The 26,690-nt window shown below is 44.5% G+C and overlaps 3 protein-coding genes across 37 annotated transcripts in view; all 3 read left to right on the forward strand.

The window, feature by feature from the left end:
- Positions 1-371: 371 nt before the first annotated feature.
- LOC121634109 (cell cycle control protein 50A-like) lies at positions 372-16,370 on the forward strand. 30 transcript variants are annotated; one of them, XM_041976602.1, is made up of 12 exons: positions 372-802; positions 968-1,087; positions 1,163-1,270; positions 7,556-7,643; positions 7,803-7,949; positions 10,293-10,499; positions 12,258-12,941; positions 13,055-14,702; positions 14,771-15,008; positions 15,101-15,264; positions 15,575-15,611; positions 15,681-16,370. In XM_041976602.1, exons 1-7 carry the CDS (start codon positions 560-562, stop codon positions 12,449-12,451), a joined length of 1,107 nt encoding a protein of 368 aa, XP_041832536.1. In that variant the 5' UTR covers positions 372-559; the 3' UTR covers positions 12,452-12,941; positions 13,055-14,702; positions 14,771-15,008; positions 15,101-15,264; positions 15,575-15,611; positions 15,681-16,370. The 30 variants fall into 30 exon arrangements, with proteins under 30 accessions (XP_041832536.1, XP_041832518.1, XP_041832522.1 ...); XM_041976584.1 differs by having other exon boundaries at positions 15,101-15,611; XM_041976588.1 differs by having other exon boundaries at positions 15,101-15,597; positions 15,689-16,370.
- A 914-nt stretch (positions 16,371-17,284) lies between these two features.
- On the forward strand, positions 17,285-21,196 carry LOC121634114 (cytochrome c oxidase subunit 7A2, mitochondrial-like). The gene is made up of 4 exons (XM_041976607.1): positions 17,285-17,370; positions 17,685-17,774; positions 18,703-18,787; positions 20,985-21,196. The coding sequence occupies exons 1-4, from the start codon at positions 17,353-17,355 to the stop codon at positions 21,041-21,043; spliced, it is 252 nt and encodes an 83-aa protein (XP_041832541.1). The 5' UTR covers positions 17,285-17,352; the 3' UTR covers positions 21,044-21,196.
- A 1,366-nt stretch (positions 21,197-22,562) lies between these two features.
- The window catches only part of col12a1b (collagen, type XII, alpha 1b), a 182,808-nt gene continuing 178,680 nt past the window's right edge, over positions 22,563-26,690 (forward strand). For 4 of the 6 annotated variants that reach the window (XM_041976517.1, XM_041976512.1, XM_041976515.1 and 1 more), the window contains exons 1-3: positions 22,563-22,804; positions 22,982-23,603; positions 24,213-24,324. In XM_041976517.1, coding sequence (XP_041832451.1) covers positions 24,249-24,324 — 76 coding nt within the window. In that variant the 5' untranslated portion in view covers positions 22,563-22,804; positions 22,982-23,603; positions 24,213-24,248. The remainder of the gene's footprint in view (positions 22,805-22,981; positions 23,604-24,212; positions 24,325-26,690) is intronic. The other 2 variants (XM_041976513.1, XM_041976514.1) reach the window with 2 other exon arrangements.

Raw genomic sequence — 26,690 nt, forward strand, 5'->3', positions numbered from 1 at the left:
GTGTCATTTATATGCTATATATATATATATATATATATATATATATAAATATATCATTTGTATGGGTGCTGCTGGCCCTGGAGCTCAGGTTGGTCGCTCCAAACCCCGCGTGGGCAGAGCAGCGTCAGACTGTTTATGGAGACTGCACTGCTGCATTCCTGGTAAGTGGGACTTTGGAAATTATACAACAAAACTTCATTTTATGTTTCTTAGTTGAGAGTTTTTGCATAATTCTATACATTAAAAATATTTTGCAGTTGTTTTTAACATTATTAGAACAATGTTAGAATGTTAAACTTTGCACCTTTAGAGCGGTTTTAGTTTGTCCGAGGGTCCCTGGAGGCAGCATGAGTAGTAACCTTACGTCACGTCACTTCGTTTGTATACTTCCGGTAGGAGTAGCTAGCTGCAATCTGTGCTGTAGCTAGCAGCTTGCTTATTTAAAATAAGGTGTTAAAGGTTAAATGACAGTGTGATAACTCTACTCTGTTCTCAGACATGTCACACTGAGAAGCGACGCTGTTAATTTAAACCATTTAGCTAGCTACGAGCAGCGGCCATGATGGCGTCCAGCTACAACGCCAAAGACGAGGATGGGCACATCACCGTGTCCGGGGCTGGTGGAGGGACTCTGCGGAGCAAGAAGCCCGAAAACACCGCATTCAAACAGCAGAGGCTACCGGCCTGGCAGCCCATCCTCACGGCGGGCACCGTCCTCCCAGCTTTCTTCATCATCGGCCTCATCTTCATCCCCATCGGCATCGGCCTGTATGTAACGTCCAACAACATCAAGGAGTTTGAGGTAGCGGCGTGTTTAATATGCGGGGATATAAGACGCTGTTTCTCTCTTCCTGTGATTTTATATGTATATATTCTCTTGACCTGTCTCATTCCGTTCTGTTTGTTTTTATGGTTAATAAGAAAAACGGTGATCGTTGAACGTGATTTGTTTGCTTGTGGCTGACAGATTGATTATACAGGACTTGACATGTCCAGCCCTTGCTTCAACTGCTCCCAAAGCTTCAGCTGGAACAGCTCGAGGCCTTGCACGTGCACAGTTCCCTTCTTCCTGGAGCAGCCTTATGAAGTGAGCATGACCATTTCACACATGAAAACTCCCAGAATGCAGCCTGGCAGCTAACTGTGAGGTTTTCTTCAACAGAGCAATGTCTTCATGTATTACGGCCTCTCCAACTTCTACCAGAACCACCGTCGTTACGTCAAGTCCAGAGATGACAGCCAGCTGAACGGAAACCTCAGATCTCTCACGGTATGAGGATGTGCCTGAACGTCACACTTCCTGCTGCATTGCAGTGGTTGCCAGGACAGCAGCTGTAGCAGCTCTGACATGACACAGCAAAAACAGCTTAGAGTTTAACCCTTAAATGTCCAGCTCATTTTTACTATTACTGTTATTATAGAAACCAGCATGTACAAGCTTTAATCCCAGTATAAACCAGTCTGTAGCAGCTTTTAATCCCAGTATAAACCAGTGTGTAGGAGTTTTTAATCCCAGTATAAACCAGTCTGTAGCAGCTTTTAATTCCAGTATAAACCAGTCTGTAGCAGCTTTTAATCCCAGTATAAACCAGTCTGTAGCAGCTTTTAATCCCAGTATAAACCAGTGTGTAGCAGGTTTTAATCCCAGTATAAACCAGTCTGTAACAGGTTTTAATCCCAGTATAAACCAGTCTGTAGCAGCTTTTAATCCCAGTATAAACCAGTCTGTAGCAGCTTTTAATCCCAGTATAAACCAGTCTGTAGCAGCTTTTAATCCCAGTATAAACCAGTCTGTAACAGCTTTTAATCCCAGTATAAACCAGTCTGTAACAGCTTTTAATCCCAGTATAAACCAGTCTGTAGCAGCTTTTAATCCCAGTATAAACCAGTCTGTAGCAGCTTTTAATCCCGGTATAAACCAGTCTGTAGCAGCTTTTAATCCCAGTATAAACCAGTCTGTAACAGCTTTTAATCCCAGTATAAACCAGTCTGTAACAGCTTTTAATCCCAGTATAAACCAGTCTGTAACAGCTTTTAATCCCAGTATAAACCAGTCTGTAACAGCTTTTAATCCCAGTATAAACCAGTCTGTAGCAGCTTTTAATCCCAGTATAAACCAGTGTGTAGCAGCTTTTAATCCCAGTATAAACCAGTCTGTAACAGCTTTTAATCCCAGTATAAACCAGTCTGTAGCAGCTTTTAATCCCAGTATAAACCAGTCTGTAGCAGCTTTTAATTCCAGTATAAACCAGTCTGTAACAGCTTTTAATTCCAGTATAAACCAGTCTGTAGCAGCTTTTAATCCCAGTATAAACCAGTCTGTAGCAGCTTTTAATCCCAGTATAAACCAGTGTGTAGCAGCTTTTAATCCCAGTATAAACCAGTCTGTAACAGGTTTTAATCCCAGTATAAACCAGTCTGTAGCAGCTTTTAATCCCAGTATAAACCAGTCTGTAGCAGCTTTTAATCCCAGTATAAACCAGTCTGTAGCAGCTTTTAATCCCAGTATAAACCAGTCTGTAACAGCTTTTAATCCCAGTATAAACCAGTCTGTAACAGCTTTTAATCCCAGTATAAACCAGTCTGTAGCAGCTTTTAATCCCAGTATAAACCAGTCTGTAGCAGCTTTTAATCCCAGTATAAACCAGTCTGTAGCAGCTTTTAATCCCGGTATAAACCAGTCTGTAACAGCTTTTAATCCCAGTATAAACCAGTCTGTAACAGCTTTTAATCCCAGTATAAACCAGTCTGTAACAGCTTTTAATCCCAGTATACACCAGTCTGTAGCAGCTTTTAATCCCAGTATAAACCAGTCTGTAGCAGCTTTTAATCCCAGTATAAACCAGTCTGTAGCAGTTTTTAATTCCAGTATAAACCAGTCTGTAGCAGCTTTTAATCCCAGTATAAACCAATCTGTAACAGCTTTTAATCCCAGTATAAACCAGTGTGTAGGAGTTTTTAATCCCACTATAAACCAGTCTGTAGCAGCTTTTAATTCCAGTATAAACCAGTCTGTAGCAGCTTTTAATCCCAGTATAAACCAGTGTGTAGGAGTTTTTAATCCCAGTATAAACCAGTCTGTAGCAGCTTTTAATTCCAGTATAAACCAGTCTGTAACAGCTTTTTACTTCCAGTATAAACCAGTCTGTAGCAGCTTTTAATCCCAGTATAAACCAGTCTGTAGCAGCTTTTAATCCCAGTATAAACCAGTCTGTAACAGCTTTTAATCCCAGTATAAACCAGTCTGTAGCAGCTTTTAATCCCAGTATAAACCAGTGTGTAGGAGTTTTTAATCCCAGTATAAACCAGTCTGTAGCAGCTTTTAATTCCAGTATAAACCAGTCTGTAGCAGCTTTTAATCCCAGTATAAACCAGTCTGTAGCAGCTTTTAATCCCAGTATAAACCAGTCTGTAGCAGCTTTTAATCCCAGTATAAACCAGTCTGTAACAGCTTTTAATCCCAGTATAAACCAGTCTGTAGCAGCTTTTAATCCCAGTATAAACCAGTCTGTAACAGCTTTTAATCCCAGTATAAACCAGTCTGTAACAGCTTTTAATCCCAGTATAAACCAGTCTGTAGCAGCTTTTAATCCCAGTATAAACCAGTCTGTAGCAGCTTTTAATCCCAGTATAAACCAGTCTGTAGCAGCTTTTAATCCCAGTATAAACCAGTCTGTAACAGCTTTTAATCCCAGTATAAACCAGTCTGTAACAGCTTTTAATCCCAGTATAAACCAGTCTGTAACAGCTTTTAATCCCAGTATAAACCAGTCTGTAGCAGCTTTTAATCACAGTATAAACCAGTCTGTAGCAGCTTTTAATCCCAGTATAAACCAGTCTGTAGCAGTTTTTAATTCCAGTATAAACCAGTCTGTAGCAGTTTTTAATTCCAGTATAAACCAGTCTGTAGCAGCTTTTAATCCCAGTATAAACCAATCTGTAACAGCTTTTAATCCCAGTATAAACCAGTGTGTAGGAGTTTTTAATCCCACTATAAACCAGTCTGTAGCAGCTTTTAATTCCAGTATAAACCAGTCTGTAGCAGCTTTTAATCCCAGTATAAACCAGTGTGTAGGAGTTTTTAATCCCAGTATAAACCAGTCTGTAGCAGCTTTTAATTCCAGTATAAACCAGTCTGTAACAGCTTTTAATTCCAGTATAAACCAGTCTGTAGCAGCTTTTAATCCCAGTATAAACCAGTCTGTAGCAGCTTTTAATCCCAGTATAAACCAGTCTGTAACAGCTTTTAATCCCAGTATAAACCAGTCTGTAGCAGCTTTTAATCCCAGTATAAACCAGTGTGTAGGAGTTTTTAATCCCAGTATAAACCAGTCTGTAGCAGCTTTTAATTCCAGTATAAACCAGTCTGTAGCAGCTTTTAATCCCAGTATAAACCAGTCTGTAGCAGCTTTTAATCCCAGTATAAACCAGTCTGTAGCAGCTTGTAATCCCAGTATAAACCAGTGTGTAGCAGCTTTTAATCCCAGTATAAACCAGTCTGTAACAGCTTTTAATCCCAGTATAAACCAGTCTTTAGCAGCTTTTAATCCCAGTATAAACCAGTCTGTAGCAGCTTTTAATCCCAGTATAAACCAGTCTGTAGCAGCTTTTAATCCCAGTATAAACCAGTCTGTAGCAGCTTTTAATCCCAGTATAAACCAGTGTGTAGCAGCTTTTAATCCCAGTATAAACCAGTGTGTAACAGCTTTTAATCCCAGTATAAACCAGTCTGTAGCAGCTTTTAATCCCAGTATAAACCAGTCTGTAGCAGCTTTTAATCCCAGTATAAACCAGTCTGTAGCAGCATTTAATCCCAGTATAAACCAGTCTGTAGCAGCTTTTAATCCCAGTATAAACCAGTCTGTAGCAGTTTTTAATCCCAGTATAAACCAGTCTGTAGCAGCTTTTAATCCCAGTATAAACCAGTCTGTAGCAGCTTTTAATCCCAGTATAAACCAGTCTGTAGCAGCTTTTAATCCCAGTATAAACCAGTCTGTAGCAGCTTTTAATCCCAGTATAAACCAGTTTGTAACAGCTTTTAATCCCAGTATAAACCAGTCTGTAACAGCTTTTAATCCCAGTCTAAACCAGTCTGTAACAGCTTTTAATCCCAGTATAAACCAGTCTGTAGCAGCTTTTAATCCCAGTATAAACCAGTGTGTAGCAGCTTTTAATCCCAGTATAAACCAGTGTGTAACAGCTTTTAATCCCAGTATAAACCAGTCTGTAACAGCTTTTAATCCCAGTATAAACCAGTCTGTAACAGCTTTTAATTCCAGTATAAACCAGTCTGTAGCAGCTTTTAATCCCAGTATAAACCAGTCTGTAGCAGCTTTTAATCCCAGTATAAACCAGTGTGTAGCAGCTTTTAATCCCAGTATAAACCAGTGTGTAACAGCTTTTAATCCCAGTATAAACCAGTCTGTAGCAGCTTTTAATCCCAGTATAAACCAGTCTGTAGCAGCTTTTAATCCCAGTATAAACCAGTCTGTAGCAGCATTTAATCCCAGTATAAACCAGTCTGTAGCAGCTTTTAATCCCAGTATAAACCAGTCTGTAGCAGTTTTTAATCCCAGTATAAACCAGTCTGTAGCAGCTTTTAATCCCAGTATAAACCAGTCTGTAGCAGCTTTTAATCCCAGTATAAACCAGTCTGTAGCAGTTTTTAATCCCAGTATAAACCAGTCTGTAGCAGCTTTTAATCCCAGTATAAACCAGTTTGTAACAGCTTTTAATCCCAGTATAAACCAGTCTGTAACAGCTTTTAATCCCAGTCTAAACCAGTCTGTAACAGCTTTTAATCCCAGTATAAACCAGTCTGTAGCAGCTTTTAATCCCAGTATAAACCAGTCTGTAACAGCTTTTAATCCCAGTATAAACCAGTCTGTAACAGCTTTTAATCCCAGTATAAACCAGTCTGTAACAGCTTTTAATCCCAGTATAAACCAGTCTGTAGCAGCTTTTAATCCCAGTATAAACCAGTCTGTAGCAGTTTTTAATCCCAGTATAAACCAGTCTGTAGCAGCTTTTAATCCCAGTATAAACCAGTCTGTAACAGCTTTTAATCCCAGTATAAACCAGTCTGTAGCAGCTTTTAATCCCAGTATAAACCAGTCTGTAGCAGCTTTTAATCCCAGAATAAACCAGTCTGTAACAGCTTTTAATCCCAGTATAAACCAGTCTGTAACAGCTTTTAATCCCAGTATAAACCAGTGTGTTGCAGCTTTTAATCCCAGTATAAACCAGTCTGTAGCAGCTATTAATCCCAGTATAAACCAGTCTGTAGCAGCTTTTAATCCCAGTATAAACCAGTCTGTGGCAGCTTTTAATCCCAGTATAAACCAGTGTGTAGCAGCTTTTAATCCCAGCATAAACCAGTCTGTAGCAGCTTTTAATCCCAGTATAAACCAGTCTGTAGAAGCTTTTAATCCCAGTATAAACCAGTCTGTAGCAGCTTTTAATCCCAGTATAAACCAGTGTGTAGCAGCTGTCAGACTGGGAGGTAAAATGATGTAAAATGAATGTATGAATAGATGTAGCAGCATAAAGGTCGACCAGAAGAAGAAAGCAGAATTTATTACTAACAGAACTTTGTAGAAATAACACACAGATCAACAGTGACCAAACCTTTTCTCATCTCATCGTTCTCTCAAGTCTTGGCTTTCAGGAGAAAAAATATTGTTATTGAAACAAACACACAACAGAAACTTTTTCCATGTTTCCACTTTTTCCTCATTTCCAGTTATTCCTGCTACTATTTACCTGCTATCCTCACTAAACCAACTCCAGCTCAGCTGCTTTGTGGCGCCACCGTGCATCAGAAACGTCTTCTTGGCTTTATTCCAGCCATAGAGGAGCATTATTTTTCTTCTTTTCACACACACATAGAACTTTCTGCTCACTGGTTGATCTTTGGCTGCTCCTGATTGGACGTTACCGTCAATCTAAGCTCTCTGATTGGTGGAAAGTCTGACAGGAAGTGGCTTCATCATCATGTCCAGGTCTAAATAGAGGTTTCTTAGCAACATAGTAGTGATGGTGATGTTTTTATGATGAAATGTGATAAATAATGCTGTTATCATGGATCATTGTGGATAGAGTTTTTAATCCCAGATAGAGTCTCTGAATAAAACTACATTTAGTGGCTGGATTGTAAACAACCTGGACGGGATAGAAACGCTGGAAAACTTCTGTAGATCATCTAAAGGGTATCTATCATCACATTTACCCCACAGAGCTACACACCACTGCTCCTGGTGGTGGAGGAGGTGGAGCTCAGAGACCTGCTGGAGGGTTAAGGGTTAAAAGTGGCCTCCTTTTCCAACACTGTTGGTGATGATGACTAGGATGGAAGTCATTTGACGAGATCAAACACACCGTTCCCATTAAAACGGAGAGAAACCTGTAAACCTGTTATTTATGACCACTTTACACCATCTTCTTTCCAACAGCTTTGTAGGAGTGAAGGCTGCTGCTGGTTTATTCAGGAAAGTGTCTGTTGTAGCTTTAAATTTAACCGGCATGTGATGCCTCGTCTCCTCTCTGTCTGTGACAGGACCCCAGCAAGGAGTGTGATCCGTATGCGTACCTGAACACCAAGCCGGTCGCTCCGTGTGGAGCCATCGCCAACAGCATGTTCAACGGTGAGCACTTCTCACGTCTCTTACCCAGACGCAGAATTCATGGTAGAAACGCCTCATGGATGAAGGCAGAAAATGACTCCTTCATCTCCAGGTGGGTTCTGAGCGAATGTTCGGGCTGTTACAAGATCACTTTTTAGAATGAAACTGTCTCTGCTGCAGACACTTTGGAGCTGATTTACCACGACCCAAACGGCACCAAGGTCCAGATCCCTCTGACAGCAACAGGAATCGCCTGGTGGACGGACAAACACGTGAAGTTCAGGAACCCCGGAGGCAGCAGCACCAACCTCACAGCTGTTTTTCAGGGTAAGAGCAGGACTTCTGTTCGCAGTCTAAATTTTCCTTTCTGTTTGATATTTTATCAGAGCCCAGAAGTACAGTTTTTGTAGTTTTCTAAATTTTCTGGGGGTCTAGGGCAGTGTTTCTCAGATGGGCAACCTGAGCCCAGTTTCCACCAACGGGTGTGGGTCAGGTCGGGTGAGGACGCATTTTTCTGTTTCCACAGGGGAAAACTCGGAAGGGAACCCTAATACTCAACCTGTTCTGGCCTACTTTGTTGGGACCAAGCGGCAACCTCAGGCAAGAAGGGAGAGTGTAGCACAACCGCGGTTTTTAGTCGGCTAACAACACACCTTAGCTTTAGCCCGCCTACCTTCGTTAGCTGGTTAGCTACCGTTAGCTCCGGGTTAGTTCGGTTAGCTCTTAGCTACAGGCAGCTCAGAGTTTGGTGAGTGTTAATTATCCACCCCCACGCTTACAGTCCCCCTCTCAGCTCCACCTCTTTGCCCATTTTTGGATTTTCTGGGACTAACGACAAGTGTGACGCTGCCAAGATGGCGACGGTGGAAATGCCCAACGAGCTTCACTTTTGCTCTTCAGAAGCCTACAGGTGACGTCACAGAGGCTCCGCCCATCTTTTATACACAGCCTGTGGTTGGGACCCTTCCGTTGGGGTACCAATCTAACCGATCTGACCTGAAAGGGTGGAGCCTGACACACTGCAAGCCGCTGATTGGTTGAGAAAACAAGCCCCCTTCTGTGCGACCTAGCATAAAAACAAAGCAGGAACGCCTTCTCGTTCAGAGCAACATGTTTTCTTTTAGGTGATTAAATCGCTGTTTAAAATGGCGTCAGGAAGCACCGCCAAGAAGACAGAACGCAAACCTGGTGGATGACCTCCATCCTCCTCCTCTGTTTCTGAGTCGTGTTCTGGTTCTACTCTAAGGAAGGCGCTGTGACGGCGTCATGCTGTTACGTAGCTGAGGCATCTATCGCTATCCGATGCTCCGCCTCTCAGGAGAGGTTACAGTTGCTGTGGAAACGCAACCAGATTACAGTTTACAGACCATATCCAACCCGACCTGACCTGATCTGACCTGACCCGACCAGATCTAACTCAGCCCGACCTGACCTGACCCGAACCGATCTGACCTGACCTGACCCAAATTCACCCGACCTGACCCGACCTGACCCGACTTCACCCGGTCTGACCTGACCTGACCCAAATTCACCCGACCTGACCCGACTTCACCCGACCTGACCCAAATTCACCCGATCTGACCCGACCTGACCCAACTTCACCCGGTCTGACCCGACCTGACCCAAATTCACCCGATCTGACCCGACCTGACCCAAATTCACCCGACCTGACCTGATCCAACCTGACCTGATCTGACCCAATCTGACTCAGCCTGACCTGACCCGTCTTCACCTGACCTGACCCAGTCTCACCTGACCTGACTTCACCCAAGCCGACCTGACCTGACCCGATCCAACCCTATCTGATGCAACCCAACCCAATCTGATCAGATCTCACCCGGTCTGACCTGACCTGACCCAAAGTCACCCGATCTGACCTGACCTGACCTGACCTGACTCCACCCGACCTGACCTGATCTGACCCAATCTGACTCAGCCTGACCTGACCCGTCTTCACCTGACCTGACCCAGTCTGACCTGACCTGACTTGACCCGAGCCGACCTGACCTGACCCGATCCAACCCTATCTGATGCAACCCGATCTGACCCGTTGGTGGAAACAAGGTGTTGGAGGAGCCTGCTGGTCTGGAAGCTGGAATATTCCTGGAACGGAGTAAATATATAAATGTGTAAAGATGTCAAATTAATATGTAAATGAAATCATAAAAACAATTATTAATTAATAATAAATTATTTATATAAATAAGAAGCTAAAAAAAACTTGTATAGATAAAAATATTAAATATAAATAATATTTTAAAATGTATATAATGTATATTAGGTTAGTGAAATATATTTTAAAAATATAGAAATTTAAAAATGAAATTTATTTGATAAATTACATATTTTAGTGAGTTCAAAGAATAACCAGTCAATCAGAGGCAGAGAAAGGGCTGCTCCTCTCCTCTGATTGGTTGGGATTCTCAGCTGTGCACCTGCTTTTGTTTTGGTTTGAACCTGTGACGTGACGTTACGGTACGATGAAGGCGGGGCCTGGAATCAGAGTAGGTGACCTCTCTACCTGCGTGTCGTTGTTCTGCAGAACTTCCTAAACCTAACAGGAGGTTCCATGCCAGAATGGGCCGAGACACATCAGGCTGTCGCAGTTTTCATCCTTTTCGTGAGAGGTCTGCCCGTCTGACCCGCTAATGTTGTGTTCACGCCTTCCAGGAACAACCAAGCCGGTGAGCTGGCACCGGCCGGTGTACGAGCTGGATCCGGATCCAGAGAACAACGGCTTCATCAACGAGGACTTCATCGTCTGGATGAGAACCGCTGCTTTGCCGACCTTCCGCAAACTCTACCGCATCATCCAGAAGAGGAATAACATGGTGCCAACTCTTCCCAGAGGGAACTACACCCTGGATGTGGTTTACAGTATCCTTGATATGGAATTACTCAGTCTGAACAGAGATGTTCCACATGGAGCAGCTCTGGAAGGTAACCAGGCGGAGATGTTCCACATGGAGCAGCTCTGGAAGGTAACCAGGCGGAGATGTTCCACATGCAGCAGCTCTGGAAGGTAACCAGGCGGAGATGTTCCACATGCAGCAGCTCTGGAAGGTAAGAGCTGCTGCATGTGGAACATCTCAGCCTGTTTTGTGAGGAAGAAGCTATTCTCCATGTTGCTGTGTTGTTTTAAAGAGCTGTCCGGTCCCTGTACGACCGGTGTCAGAGCTTGGTCCACATTGCCGGCAGTAAATCAGAATCGTTTCCAGTGCGGGTTGGACTCCACCAAGGCTGCCCTTTGTCACCGATTCTGTTCATAACTTTTATGGACAGAATTTCTAGGTACAGCCGAGCTGTTGAGGGGATCCGGTTTGGTGGCCTCAGGATTGGGTCTCTGCTCTTTGCAGATGATGTGGTTCTATTGGCTTCATCGGGCCGTGATCTTCAGCTCTCACTGGAGCGATTCACAGCCGAGTGTGAAGCAGCTAGGATGAGAATCAGCACCTCCAAATCCGAGACCATGGTCCTCAGCGGAAAAGGGTGGAGTGCTCGCTCCGGGTATGCAATAGGGTCCTGCCCCAAGTGGAGGAGTTCACGTATCTCGGGGTCTTGTTCACGAGTGAGGGAAGGATGGAGCGGGAGATGGACAGGCGGATCGGTGGGGTGTCTGCAGTGATGCGGACTCTGCATCGGTCTGTCGTGGTGAAGAAGGAGCTGAGCCAAAAGGCAAAGCTCTCGATTTACCAGTCTATCTACGTTCCTACCCTCACCGAAATAACAAGATTGCGAATACAAGCGGCCGAAATGAGTTTTCTCCGCAGGGTGGTCGGGCTCTCCCGTAGAGATAGGGTGAGAAGCTCGGTGATCCGGGAGGGGCTCAGAGTAGAGCCGCTGCTCCTCCACATCGAGAGGAGCCAGATGAGGTGGCTCGGGCATCTGGTCAGGATGCCTCCTGGACGCCTCCCTGGTGAGGTGTTCCGGGCACGTCCCACCGGAAAGAGGCCCCGGGGAAGACCTAGGATACGCTGGACGGACTACATCTCTCGGCTGGCCTGGGAACGCCTCGGGATCCCTCCGGATGAGCTGGTGAATGTGGCTGGGGAGAGGGAAGTCTGGGTTTTCCTGCTTAGGCAGCTGCCCCCGCAACCCGACTCCGGATAAGCGACAGAAAATGGATGGATGGATGGATCTAAAATTGTCAGATATAAAGCTCATCCTGTAGAAATCCTCTCGTCCTTAAACCATCTGCTGCAGCTTTGTTTCCACATCAAGACAAAGTTCTTTACGTGAAGCTTTAAAGCATCACACTGGGATGATGAAGCATTAAAACTAACTTTAAAATAAAAGAATATTTAAAGCTATGATAGATTAAGACATAAAATGCAAGAAATAAATTTTGTTTTGATAAAATTCATCATTTACACAACTTTATTGACGCTAAAAGGGTTTTCATTTCAGTTAAAGGCTTCAGATCTCCAGCTTCTTGCTCCACCAACCAAACGCTGCCTCTCCAGGTATAGTTCTGGCTCTGGAATCAGGAAGTAGATCTGACCCTGGTGCAGGATTTAGAAGCCAAAAAGATCTGAGTCCAAACTTCAGTTACATTCATACTTTTAAATGATCATGAATAAAAATAAATTTAGTTGCGTCCTCAGAGCGGTTTCTATCTTTAACCAGTGAAACCAGATTATCCTGTGCGGAGCTTCGAGGGCCGGAAGCGGATGATCCTGAGCACCATCTCCTGGATGGGAGGCAAGAACCCGTTCCTGGGCATCGCCTACATCACCGTGGGCTCCGTCTGTTTCTTCCTGGGCATCGTCCTGTTGGTCATCCACCACAAATATGGCAACCGCAACAACAGCGCAGACATCTCCAACTGAGTCGAGCCGCCGTCTGGCTCACCTTCGATGTAGCGATGGGACATCTGACGGGTGGAGAGGCGTTTAAACGTCCCAGTGACGGCGTTTAAACGTCCCAGTGACGGCGTTTAAACGTCCCAGTGACGGAGTTTAAACGTCCCAGTGACGGAGTTTTAAAGGTCCCCATGAGGGAGTTTAAAGGTCCCGATGACGGAGTTTTAAAGCTCCCGATGACGGAGTTTAAATGTCCCGATGACGGAGTTTTAAAGGTCCCGATGACGGAGTTTTAAAGGTCCAGATGACGGAGTTTTAAAGGTCCTGATGACGGAGTTTTAAAGGTCCTGATGACGGAGTTTTAAAGGTCCCGATGACGGAGTTTTAAAGGTCCCTATAACAGAGTTTAAAGGTCCCGATGACGGAGTTTTAAAGCTCCCGATGACGGAGTTTAAAGGTCCAGATGACGGAGTTTTAAAGGTCCCGATGACGGAGTTTTAAAGGTCCCGATGACGGAGTTTTGAAGGTCCCGATGACGGAGTTCAAAGGTCCTGATGACGGAGTTTAAAGGTCCCGATAACGGAGTTTAAAGGTCCCAATGACTGAGTTTTAAAGGTCCAGATGACGGAGTTTTAAAGGTCCCGATGACGGAGTTTTAAAGGTCCCGATGACGGAGTTTTAAAGGTCCCGATGACGGAGTTTAAAGGTCCCGATGACGGAGTTTAAAGGTCCCGATGACTGAGTTTTAAAGGTCCCCATGAGGGAGTTTTAAAGGTCCCGATGACGGAGTTTAAACGTCCCGATGATGGAGTTTTAAAGGTCCCGATGACTGAGTTTTAAAGGTCCCGATGACGGAGTTTTAAAGGTCTCTATGACGGAGTTTCAAAGGTCCCCATGAGGGAGTTGTAAAGGTCCCGATGACGGAGTTTTAAAGGTCTCGATGACGGACTTTCAAAGGTCCCCATGAGGGAGTTTTAAAGCTCCCGATGACGGAGTTTAAACGTCCCGATGACGGAGTTTTAAAGGTCCCGATGACGGAGTTTAAAGGTCCCGATGACGGAGTTTCAAAGGTCCCCATGAGGGAGTTTTAAAGGTCTCGATGACGGAGTTTAAACGTCCCGATGACGGAGTTTTAAAGGTCTCGATGACGGAGTTTAAACGTCCCGATGACGGAGTTTAAACGTCCCGATGACGGAGTTTTAAAGGTCTCGATGACGGAGTTTCAAAGGTCCCCATGAGGGAGTTTTAAAGGTCTCGATGACGGAGTTTAAACGTCCCGATGACGGAGTTTTAAAGGTCCCGATGACGGCGTTTTAAAGGTCCCCATGAGGGAGTTTTAAAGTTCCCGATGACGGAGTTTAAACGTCCCGATGACGGAGTTTTAAAGGTCTCGATGACGGAGTTTAAACGTCCCGATGACTGAGTTTTAAAGGTCTCGATGACGGAGTTTCAAAGGTCCCCATGAGGGAGTTTTAAAGGTCTCGATGACGGAGTTTAAACGTCCCGATGACGGAGTTTTAAAGGTCCCGATGACGGCGTTTTAAAGGTCCCCATGAGGGAGTTTTAAAGTTCCCGATGACGGAGTTTAAACGTCCCGATGACGGAGTTTTAAAGGTCCCGATGACGGCGTTTTAAAGGTCCCCATGAGGGAGTTTTAAAGGTCCCGATGACGGAGTTTTAAAGGTCTCGATGACGGAGTTTCAAAGGTCCCCATGAGGGAGTTTTAAAGGTCCCGATGACGGAGTTTTAAAGGTCTCGATGACGGAGTTTTAAAGGTCTCGATGACGGAGTTTTAAAGGTCTCGATGACGGAGTTTTAAAGGTCTCGATGACGGACTTTCAAAGGTCCCCATGAGGGAGTTTTAAAGGGCTCGATGACAGAGTTTTAAAGGTCTCGATGACGGAGTTTCTAAGGTCCCCATGAGGGAGTTTTAAAGGTCCCGATGACGGAGTTTTAAAGGTCTCGATGACGGAGTTTTAAAGGTCCCGATGACGGAGTTTTAAAGGTCTCGATGACGGACTTTCAAAGGTCCCCATGAGGGAGTTTCAAAGGTCCCCATGAGGGAGTTTTAAAGGTCCCGATGACGGAGTTTTAAAGGTCTCGATGACGGAGTTTTAAAGGTCCCGATGACGGAGTTTTAAAGGTCTCGATGACGGAGTTTAAACGTCCCGATGACGGAGTTTTAAAGGTCTCGATGACGGAGTTTAAACGTCCCGATGACGGAGTTTAAAGGTCCCCATGACGGAGTTTTAAAGGTCCCGATGACGGAGTTTTAAAGGTCCCCATGAGGGAGTTTTAAAGTTCCCCATGACGGAGTTTAAACGTCCCGATGACGGAGTTTCAAAGGTCCCGATGACGGAGTTTAAAGGTCCCGATGACGGAGTTTAAACGTCCCGATGACGGAGTTTAAAGGTCCCGATGACGGAGTTTTAAAGGTCCCGATGACGGAGTTTTAAAGGTCCCGATGACGGAGTTTAAAGGTCTCGATGACGGAGTTTAAACGTCCCGATGACGGAGTTTTAAAGGTCTCGATGACGGAGTTTAAACGTCCCGATGACGGAGTTTTAAAGGTCCCGATGACGGAGTTTTAAAGGTCCCGATGACGGAGTTTTAAAGGTCCCGATGAGGGAGTTTTAAAGTTCCCCATGACGGAGTTTAAACGTCCCGATGACGGAGTTTTAAAGGTCCCGATGACGGAGTTTAAAGGTCCCGATGACGGAGTTTAAAGGTCCCGATGAAGGAGTTTTAAAGGTCCCGATGACGGAGTTTTAAAGGTCCCGATGACGGAGTTTAAAGGTCCCGATGACGGAGTTTAAAGGTCCCGATGACGGAGTTTAAACGTCCCGATGATGGAGTTTAAACGACCCGATGACGGAGTTTAGAGGTCCCGATGACGGAGTTTAAAGGTCCCGATGACGGAGTTTAAAGGTCCCGATGACGGAGTTTAAACGTCCCGATGATGGAGTTTAAACGTCCCGATGACGGAGTTTAAACGTCCCGATGACGGAGTTTTAAAGGTCCCGATGACGGAGTTTAAACGTCCCGATGACGGAGTTTAAAGGTCTCGATGACGGAGTTTAAACGTCCCGATGACGGAGTTTTAAAGGTCTCGATGACGGAGTTTAAACGTCCCGATGACGGAGTTTAAAGGTCCCGATGACGGAGTTTTAAAGGTCCCGATGACGGAGTTTTAAAGGTCCCCATGAGGGAGTTTTAAAGTTCCCCATGACGGAGTTTAAACGTCCCGATGACGGAGTTTTAAAGGTCCCGATGACGGAGTTTAAAGGTCCCGATGACGGAGTTTTAAAGGTCCCGATGACAGAGTTTAAAAGGTCCCGATGACGGAGTTTAAACGTCCCGATGACGGAGTTTAAACGTCCCGATGACGGAGTTTAAACGTCCAGATGACGGAGTTTAAACGTCCCGATGACGGAGTTTAAACGTCCCGATGACGGAGTTTAAACATCCCGATGAGGTTGCTCATTTGCCAAAGTTAGAAACTCTAGATTGACCTGATGAGTCCTTTTATGGAAACCTGGGAAGCTGGTGTATAGAATGAAACGGGAAGATTGAGGACCAAACGTTTGTTTATTCAATAAGATTTTATTCCTGCTGAGATGTGAAGCAAATCCAGAATAAAATCTGTGCGTTGTTTGCTGCAGCTCCTTCGTCTTCCTCACATTGTTATCGGGACTTTCTCCCACCAGAGCTCCTCGTGGCCAGATGACATGCTTAATTTTAGTATTTATGAGGTTATTTTCAGAGGTGTTCACACATTGAGGTGAGCGACGTTTACAGCGACGCTGTTGTCCTGTCATGGTGCAGCATGATGAATGGTAACGTGACTTTACTACACGGATTAAACTTCCTGTCATGGATGACATTTACTCTGTTTTTCAGCTGAGTGTGAGCCCACGTTTCCTTTTCTGTGCTTGTTGTTGCTGCATGTTGAAAAGCGGCAAATAAAAATGTCTTGTTTTTGCTTGTGGCACATTTTTCAAGTTGGAGTCATTTTACTGACAAGTGCATCGATTTTTACTCTGTTTCATTACGTTTGTTGCTGCTTTCACAGAATAAACTTGACGTTTTGAATCATGATGGATTGCCACTTGTCTTAATTTAATCAGCCTCCTGTGCAAACAGACATTGAAAAGCATGTGTGGAAATTTTTCATGTATTAATGACTAAAAATAAAGTTAAAAGAACTATTTTATTTTTTGGGGAACAAAAGGTTTCTCTTGTTAAACTTGAGATTTTTGTATGTTATCATTATTATTATAACTAGATTTAACAGAATCAGCTATTTATGATGCTGAAATGTAAGAGTTGCTCCCCACAGTTTATAGTAAGGTTATTACATAGAATATGAAGAAAATTAGTTATCCTCAAACCCTCTGAATAAATACATTAAACACAAACTGATAACATGCACACAACAGCTAGCAGTGCTACAGTATACTGTTTTTATTATAACTGAATATGTAAAATGGTACAAAAATATGTTTTGACAACAAATTTTTATGGATGCTCATTCACTTGAAATGACTTGATAATTAAAAATATTGACTGTTTCATAATTGTAAGATAAAAGCTCAGTTATGAGACTCAAAGCTGTAATTATGAGATAAAGACTCGAGATTAAAAAAAATGGTTTTATCTAATAACTTTAAATCTTGTGACTCAATGATTTTTAATCTAATAATTCGATATTTTGTTAATATTCTGCCTCTAAGTTCAGCTTTATTTTGACATTGTTAGGATCTTTCCAGTGATATCATTTTTCTACAGTGTCGTTCGTTGGAGGTTCCTGTAGGGGGCAGCACAGTGCGCTGCACGAACACAGTCCGCCATTAGTCTGCCCGAAGAAGCTGAGACCGGAAGTAGAGTCTTCCGGTGTCCTTGTGCCGCTTACAGAAGTAACAGCGAGGATGTACAGACATATGATTGTAAGTCAACTTGAACCAGTGATGTTGAGTCTCATTAAAACCTCGTTTAATAAATTAATTAGTTGAATCTTCTCGGGAACTGATGATATACGCTGAAAATGCGGCTAATTTTAGCCTCGAACAGCAAGCTAGGGTCATGTCCCGCATCGTTTAGAGTCCGTTGGGGAAAGTTAGCATTGGTTTAGCATCTTAGCTGCTTTTGCTGCTGTGTTCGCCCTTATATTTATTTGTTTTTATCTCTTAGAAGTCATATGAGGTGATAACTGCCCCCTTTTTCTCTCTGGGTGACTTTGCTGGCTTCTTGTTGTTTGCAGGCGCTCCAGCAGGTGGCGCGGCGGAGCATCTGCAGCTCTGCGCGCCGGCAGGTGGAGAACAAAGTCCCGAAGAATCAGAAGGTGTTTCAGGTGAACTGCTAACAAACACCACGCTGCTCACAGTTTCCTGCTCGGCTCCTATATAAATAATAACAGGAAGAAAACACTCAAAAGAATGAAACATAAAAGACTAAAGAGCAGAAACAGAATAAACTGAGTTTTAAACGGAATAAAATAAATGTGTCACCACGCTGCTAGGTATTAAAATCAGCTCAAAGAAAAAGGAAAAGATACAGCTCAGATAAATGGATGTTTAAAACGTTTTAAAAACGTGTGGAAGGTGTGGACAGGGTTTGTGGACTTCATGCAAATAATGAAGCGGTTTTCAGGAACTATGATGCAGAATCAGGCTCCGAATCAGAGATGCTGGTCTTTAGAGTCCGTAGGAGGTGTTGCAGGGTTCTGACCACACACCTCCTAAAAAAGACTGAAACCAAACTTCTTCTAATAAATGAGTCATTTTAACTTTTTACATTTTTTCAGAAATCAGGAAATTTTATGAAATCTGGTTTTTGTTCAGATAAATTGTCTTATTTTCTGTGTGCGGGTGATTTAGTGTTTTCTGGCTGGTTGAAGCTAGGAGCAGTTTTCTAGATGACTTAAATCCCTTCACACCCCGACTGCAGCTAATTAATTAAATGCTCCAACAGAAAAATAGAGACGTGTGAAAAATCACCATCCAGCCGTTTTCACCCACCCTTTCTGAAAGATGATTAGCGAGTCTGTCAGGTCCTGGAGGGGTTTGGACTTCTGAAGGGTGTGTTTTCAAGCTGGCCAGAGCCGATTTTCCAGGATCTGCTAGCCTTCCTGTAACGCTGCTACAGCCTGAACATACAGAGATTGTGGAAGGTGTGAAAATGATGTCTGAGCTTCATGTTCAGCAGCTGCTCCAGTAAAAATGGATCCAGAACCGTCGTAGATGTGATGAGACGTTTTTGACTCTTCCTTTGTGCTGCAGGAGGACAACGGGATGCCGGTCCATCTGAAGGGAGGCAGCGGCGACGCTCTGCTGTACCGGGCCACCATGACCCTCACCGTCTTCGGTGAGAAAACCTTCCACCTGCTGCTCGGGTTTCTAGAAAAACCCTTTCAGGACCAGCCCAGGATGCTTCTTTATCTTTTAACCCTGCAGAGGAAGTTCGCTAATAATGGTCTGCGTTAACGAGAACACGTCCCACCCGACTATAAAGCTATAAAATACTTCGTGAGGGTTTTATTGATTAAAGGGCTGGGCTGTATATCGGATACTCGTTGTATAAAATGTCTATATCACGAACATCGAGTAAAAACTTATACGGCGGCGTTTAAAGCGTCTACATGTCATTTTCTTCATAGTTTAGCTTCTCTCAGTCACCGCAGGCAGACAGCCCCCCATCTAGAAAACTCCTGCACATGTTGTTTCAGGAGAGGAAGAAGCATGCAGCTAGCTAGTTAGCTAGTTAGCTAGCTGCATGCTTCTTCCTCTAGCTAACTAGCTAGCTGGCTAGTTTACGAGCGTTAAGAGATGGAAGCTGAATGCGAGATGTTGGTTTCATCTTGGAAATGACGACGAGGAGACTGATTGTTCGTGTTTCGTGATGGACATGAAGTTCTTCGTACACCAGAGCAGGAGCATAATAATAATAATAATCCAGAAGATCGGATTCAGCCGAGCCACTTCCTGATTGGCCAGTTGATTATTTCAGCTCTGCTTCTCCTGCTTTGCCTCTAAAGCAGGGCTACTCAATTCGGTCCTACGAGGGCCGCAGTCCAGCAGGTTTTCCATGTATCCCTGCACCAACACACCTGAGTCAAATTAATGAGTTATTGTGTAGAACCTGATTGGCTGTTAGAGCCACCTAATTTGACTCAGGTGTGTTGGTGCATGAATACATGGAAAACCTGCTGGATTGCGGCCCTCGTAGGACCGAATTGAGTAGCCCTGGTCTAAAGGGTTAGTGCACCTACAATGTTGAGCTGTAAACAACAGTTTTACTAAACTGTGATGAAAACCACATTTACTTTTAATGAAGTTCGTATTTTAAACTTGTTTAAAAAACAGGATTTTGTGGGTATAAAATGGCTCATAGCGCCCCCTGCAGGGTAAAACCAGGTTCTGTTTTTCATGATGTAGATCAGGGGTGCCCAAGTTCAGTCCTTGATCTACTATCGTGGAATTTGTAGATGCAACCCTTCTCCAACACACCTGGATCAGTTGGCTCACTTCCTCCTCCTCATGTCATCCAGCTCTGCAGCCGCCTGGTAACGGTCATTAGATTCATGTGGAGAAGGGTTGCATCTAAAACTTGCAGGACAGTAGATCCTGAGGACTGGACTTGGGCACCCCTGGTCTGCAACAGTTCTGGTGCTTCGCTACTTCACGAGAAAATTTTTAAAAACCCACAGACCCGCCCTCTAAATGCAGGTAGGCGGGGCCTCGCCTTGCAGGCATAGAAAGCCCCGCCCACCAACACATATGAAGGGATGTGAGCTTAGCTGGTGTAGATTTTTTAGTTTCAGACTTCTGTTCTTCCACAGAGTTTCTGGTGAAATGTTCCTGTGATGGGACGGATTTGTGCTTCTGAGGGTGTAAAAGTAAAACCGGACTTTATTCTTTACCTGCTGATCCTCATCTGGCGACAGACAGCAGCTCAAATCGTAGCAGCAGCAACTTCCAGCAGCTCTTCCTGCAGCTGCTACAACCTGCCGCGAGTCTCCACAGCTTTCCAGAGCTGCTGACAGCAGCTAACAGCAGCTAACGGCTAACAGCTAACGGCTAACGGCTAACAGCTAACAGCTAACAGCGCTAACGCCTCACACTGATACGTTCAGGACCACCTGGTTCATGTGGAGCTGAGGAGGTTCAGGAGGGAAAGTCTTCCTCATCAAAGACGCTCTGTGGCGTAGCTGCTTGGTGAATCTCCATCTTGGTAGTGAGCTAAGCTGCTTTCTGTCAGTCATTCCTGCCTGTGCATCCCGACCCACCCACTCTCCACCCCCTGATCACCCCACACCTCCCACCCCAACCCTGCAGTTTCTGGCATTTTTCAAACTTTGTCAGTGGGTGGAGTTACGCAGAAAGAAGGGGGCGGAGCTACACTTTAACTAAAGGTTTATCTTCCAGCCACAGTGTGATGGAGAAAATAAACCAGGCTCAACTCATTAATCTGTTTGAAAGCTAAGCGACGGGCGGGGAGGGTACAGAGGGTGAAGGTGGGTTTGGGAGAAGCCTCCTCTGACTGCTGCTACCTTGTCCTGCAGGAGCCGGCTATGTTGTGTATGAACTGGTGAAGGCGGCGTTCCCCCAGAAGAAGGACTGACTCCTGCTCCAGCTGTTTACCTCCATACTGTAGAAACAGATGATGTTCCTCCGTCTGCGTGTTTCCTGTCTGCTGTGATGTTGCTTCATTTCATGAGATAAGTTATTTCTTGTACCTGGGGATCAATAAACAGAAGATACCTCTCATGACCAACATCTGTGTGACGCTCTGATTCTTCCTTTAATCCGACCCAGAAATGCTTTTATTGGCTTTTAACCTGCGGTTTCAGTAAATCTTCCTTCCAGCTTTCCTGTGTACACGTGGAAGACGAGGAGCACCTGTAAAGGTGAGAAGTTAAATTTAGACTGAGGCCAGGTTTATTCCTGCTTCACCTACGAGACCAAAGCGCTTCACTGAGACCTTTTATCAGCTCCCAGGTGGAGGAAAATGCCCACCAACATCTCCCAAGTACGAACATCGCGTCTTTTTATTGAACTCTCTTTGGCCCCTCCCACATCTGGCTTAGAAATGAAGCCATCGATTATTGATCATCAGCTAACCCAGAAACTTCCAGGAAGTCTGGATTAGTGGCGCTTGTGATGTCTTCAGCATGAGGAACGGAGGAAGGATGGACGGAGAAGACCTGGACCAGTGACCGTTCTTCATTCATGACGTCTGGAGATAAAAACATGCAGATTCAGTTTATTTCAACAGAAAACTTCATGTAGTTTGTAATGACAAACATCTGTTTTCACTCATTTATTTTTAATAAATGACCAGTTTCTGTTCCGTATCCAGCTGGTTGAGAAGAAGGAGGAAGAGGATGAATCCAGGAAATCAGCCACAGCGATGAGCCCAACTTCCACATCACTCGCATAAAGATGGAAAGGATGAAATAAAGACATGAAATCTGGTGGAAATTATTTCTAGTTTTTATATATCATCACCTGTTACATAGGCTGAATAATATTTAATGCCTTATGTTGTGACGTGGAAACCAAAGAAACGTGAGATGAAGTTTCATCCAAAGCGTTGGACGGTTAAACGTCTTCCCTGAAGACCTGTCTGACAACTAATAATAAAATGATTTCAGCTGCCAGCAGCAAGAAGAAATGAAACCTGAACAGATTAATCCATTAATTTATTGGAGTTCTGAATGAGAAAACTTCAGCTTCTCCTCCTAAAAAGTGATCTTCAGTAAAAATCCGTTTTTATTAGAAGTAGAATTAATAAAAAGCTTGTTAATGGCCAAAAGATGGACGCTGTCAGTGCCACAGAAACCACCTCCACCCGCCGCTAGAGGGCAGCAGTGCCACAGAAACCACCTCCACCCGCCGCTAGAGGGCAGCAGTGCCACAGAAACCACCTCCACCCGCCGCTAGAGGGCAGCAGTGCCACAGAAACCACCTCCACCCGCCGCTAGAGGGCAGCAGTGCCACAGAAACCACCTCCACCCGCAGCTCCAAGGCGAACACGTGACCACGTCCAGGTGCAAATAATTACATCATGATGGGACCTTTGATTCTGCGCAGAGAGAAAGTGTGGAGGTTTAATTGGGACCCCCACCACCACCACCACCACCTTTGGACTGGTTGTTGGGGGAAACCGCCGCGAGCCGGTTCTGCTGTCAGTCCACTCCCATCACGTCTCTGGAAATCAGCTGAGCTGCCAAATATCTACTTGTAAACAACACATATCAGCGCGCAGAGAAAACAGCGCGAGCTCCGTTGGAAACCAGGAACGGGCGCGTGCATGTCGCCGTGCAGCGCCATGAAGTCCAGCTGAGCTGCAGCCGCAAGGGGGCGCGAGATCCCCTCACAGGTAAGCTGTCAGAGTGAAACCTGGACCCGAGGGTTGAGACAATGTCACAGGTTTCCGTTTCTGGCGCGAGGACATGACGTTTAATCTCACTGACGTGTTTTAGGTTATTATGACTCATTAATTAAATCTGAGCTGTAATTCAGGCTGAGTGTAAAACTTGACTCATATCACAACCAGGTCCTTTAGTCTCCATCAGGACCCCCTGGTTGAGTCCGGCGCTGCCTTGTGGACCCCTGCTGCTGGGACCAGACTCCCGCTCCGGACTTGACATCCAGAATGACGCATTCACGGGGAAACGCTTTACTTTACTGCTCTGTTGTTTGTGTAAGCGAGAAGAGGGATAAACTCCCAGACAGCGTCTCTGCGCTGATCCCTGCTGTCTCCAGGAGGAGGCCGAGGCGCACAGGAGCCCTCCATCACCGCAAAGGAATGCAGAAAACTATGTAAAAGTTTCCGAGTGTGTCAGTTGGTGCGCGTGTTTGAGTCTGTTCAGAGGTTACGCATCACTTTTTGGCCCAGCTGGATGTCGTAAGCGTTCCCGGCGGGGCAGGCTGAGCTGGGAGCAGCCCCCCTGTTAAGTAGCGGACTGTGTGGGGACTCTTCCCACTTGGAAAGAAGCTCGTGGACGCGTCTGGGAACCCCAAACCCGCAGAGCTCTTGGACTTCAACATCGGACCACCTCAGTCTCTCTTTTCTCAGGCAGGGGCTCTACACAGAAGTGGCTTAAACCTTTTTTTGAATTATTATTATTATTATTCTTTTCTCTTAAAACTAAAGAAATTAGGAGTTTGCTCCATAGGTCAGTCCAGCATTTTATCCCCCTCTTCCATTTAGATGAATAATTTGTAAAACTTCATTTAAACGTAGAAGCAGAAATTCCTACATATCTACAGTCACATTTGCGCGGATTATTTTAAGAAACTGGAACATTTCTCGGCTCTACGGTGCGTAATTACGCAGCGCGCCAGGCTTTCATTCTGTTTTTCGGAACTGTGGAAATACTTCGTGTCTATTATAGTGGCTGTATCTCATCCGTTGGAAATATTGAACTCTTTGCTGGATTTTCTGCAGAACAAATGCAACAGAAAATTGAGCTGCACCAGAAAAGAGAAACGGATTCTAACGCGCCTTCAGGTTTCCGTTCAAATAAACCGAATGTAGTTGTTTTAAGCTGCGGGATACTGGATGTTTTTTTTTTTTTTACTTTAGATATTCAGCATGTGTTGTAATAATGTCCTCGTTGGTGGAAGTTGTTCTTTTAAAAGTAGATTTAGTAGGAAATGACTTTATAAAAACGTTTCTCCCATTTTCAAGCTGCGTTTCCAGAAAAGAAGGTTTAAAAGATGGCACAGTGACATTTTAAAGCGCAGATTTTGCTGAACTTCTAACCTCCTTCGTTCCTCTCCAGCTTGCTGCATGTGCTGCTGAGCTGGAGGAGCTGAAGATGCAGAGCAGGGTGTTTCTGGCGGCGGCTGCCCTCCTGGCGCTGCTGCTGGCCTCCTCTCAAGCCCAGGAACAAGGTAAAACCTCCCTCCTCTTCATCCTCCTCCTCGCTTTGATCCAGCTCATCTGACTTCCAGCTCCTCTTCCAACACCTCTGCCTTCTCTCTGCCTTTACAATCTGTGGCCGATCACTAGTCTGAATAAAGAAATGACAAAGCTAAAGCAAACGTGTGCTGTCAATTGATTTGTTTGTATTATTTGTTCCTCCAGCTTCATTTTTTTCTCTGAGGTCAAATATGTGAGAATTTCTTTTTTAAAAGGATCAACTTCAGCTTAAAACAGCCAGACGCAGTCTGGAAATAATTTCTAAGGTTAGAAATACTTCAGCTTTAGCGAGAGGAGGGGGGCATTTATTTATTGTTTCTGATGCTTTCCATATGAAGCTGCAGGAGAAGGAACAACTCTAGTCTTATTTCTTCCGAAAGGAGGCGCCCTTGCTAAATTCTTCTTTATTTTATACTAGATAGCAACTCCCCACCCCCACCCAAGAAAAGAGGGAAAAAAAGAAACCCGGCACCTGGACAACTTTCCTCTCTACGTCCTCTTCTGGCAGAACGGAAAGACAAAATGAGTTTCACATTATTTTTCCAGAAGTTTTAGAGGTTAGAAGAGGAAACTGGATCCTCTGCAGCTCTGGACTTTGAGCAGAGAGGAAGAAGAGGAAGAAGAGGAGAGCGCAGTTGAACAATCTTCCTCTTCTTCCTGACCTCCTGCGACCCTCCGTCTTTAGTGTCCCAGCAGGGCCCTTCGCTGCCTAGAGGGGTCACGGGCCAGCAAGGCGGTCGTAGACGTTGTGCTGCTTGGAATAGTTTGACATGCTGGGGCCGAAGTTAAGGCTTCAAACACCCTGAAGACAATCATAAAAACACAGGAAGGATAGAAACTATAAAAAGTTGTGTTTAGGAGAAAAATATCTGAATAAAATCAGTTTCGAGTTTCGTTAAAAGCTTCGAAGCGACGCTTTAAAATGTGGATTCGGGTCGTTTTTGGTTCTGACCCGTTTGGAAACGGAAGCAGCGGCCTGCAGACCATGAAATGCTTCCCAGGTTGGTGGTTCCTCCATTTCTGACGTCCTGTCATCCTTCAGTCAAACCTTGACCAGGTCTTTGGACCCAGAGTCTCGGCTTTATGACAATATTTTACAGTGATACTCTTCACGCTCACACTGGTTGGTGGTTCGTTGATGGTCTCGACCCTATAGCTAGATTATCTGAGATTTTATCCGTTTATGTTTGTAACTTTCTGAGAAAATGAAATCGTTTGCATCCATGAGAAGCTGCTCTCCAGCCAGCATGAAAAGAATTAGATGAGGTTTGTTTAAAGCAGAAGGTAAACTAGTCACAGCTCAGTGATGGAAGTTAGAAGGAACAAAAACAATTCGGTCAACAAATCCCACAAAAAGGCCAAAATCAACTCGACTGAAATCTTTCTGAGATAAATTAGCATCATGATAAACATGGACAGAAGATTTTACTCATTTTATTTACCAGAACTCCAAACTTGATCCATCCGCTGCTGAAAACAATCCCCACTTCAGTCACAGCATCATATTTGGAAACTTTTTGTGGGATTTGTCGACTCTGAGGGATGTCCATTTTAAAAGAAGTACTTCTGATTTAGCTTTAAATGAAGATAGAAACAGATTAGCTGCACGTTTACTCACGCTAACCTCATGTCTAAGCTAGCTCTGACAGGTTTAAGCCTTTAAAACTGAGCGTGTCTTTGAGATGAGTTAACCAGTTACTTTTAGCTAGCTTAGCATACAGGCTGCAGGAAGCTAACCCTCCACCCCAACCTGAAGAATATCGTTTTAAAATATTTAAGAACCAATCTGTGGTCCCGTGTGTACATGGAAACCTTTTTGTCCGCAAGTTGTTTTCAACAACTTTTCATGTACACGTGCACGATCGTCCGTGCTGGAATCACACTTCTGTTTTCTCGTCTGCTAGCTAACATTGTTGGTTCTTAAACTAGTTTAAAGTGGAAAATGATGGATTTCTAACAAAGATGGATGAAGATTTAAGTGACAAATGAGCAGTAAAAGTATTCTGGATTGAAGTAGTTTAAGAACCTGTGGTGCAGATGAAACAGCAGAAAAGACGTACACGTGTCGGCACAACATCGTGTACGTCTTTTACGAGGTTTGCAATGGAGCCGAAGAAGGCGATGCTCGGATCTTCATCCATTGTATAATCTGTCAGTTTGGCGTGGTGAGTTGGATTGAGGTCATGGACGAACTGTGGTCGTCCATGTTGGTTCACTGACAGGAAGCTTTTAATCCAACCATCACCGGCCAGGCCGGCGTCTACGGAAGCAGACGGGCCAAAATATCCCGGTTTCAAACATTTTAAAACTGGAAAGTAAAATAAAGCAGATATCGAGC

The sequence above is a fragment of the Melanotaenia boesemani genome, chromosome 22 (assembly GCF_017639745.1).
Source record: "Melanotaenia boesemani isolate fMelBoe1 chromosome 22, fMelBoe1.pri, whole genome shotgun sequence".
Taxonomy (NCBI): Eukaryota; Metazoa; Chordata; class Actinopteri; order Atheriniformes; family Melanotaeniidae; genus Melanotaenia; species Melanotaenia boesemani.

Coding starts and splice junctions, on each gene's coding strand:
- LOC121634109 (XM_041976577.1), top strand. CDS start 560: ATGATGGCGTCCAGCTACAACGCCAAAGACGAGGATGGGCACATCACC. Junction 1,271..7,555: donor GAAACCTCAGATCTCTCACG/GTATGAGGATGT, acceptor TGTCTGTGACAG/GACCCCAGCAAGGAGTGTGA. Junction 7,644..7,802: donor CGCCAACAGCATGTTCAACG/GTGAGCACTTCT, acceptor TCTCTGCTGCAG/ACACTTTGGAGCTGATTTAC.
- LOC121634114 (XM_041976607.1), top strand. Junction 17,775..18,702: donor AGAATCAGAAGGTGTTTCAG/GTGAACTGCTAA, acceptor TTTGTGCTGCAG/GAGGACAACGGGATGCCGGT. Junction 18,788..20,984: donor CATGACCCTCACCGTCTTCG/GTGAGAAAACCT, acceptor CTTGTCCTGCAG/GAGCCGGCTATGTTGTGTAT.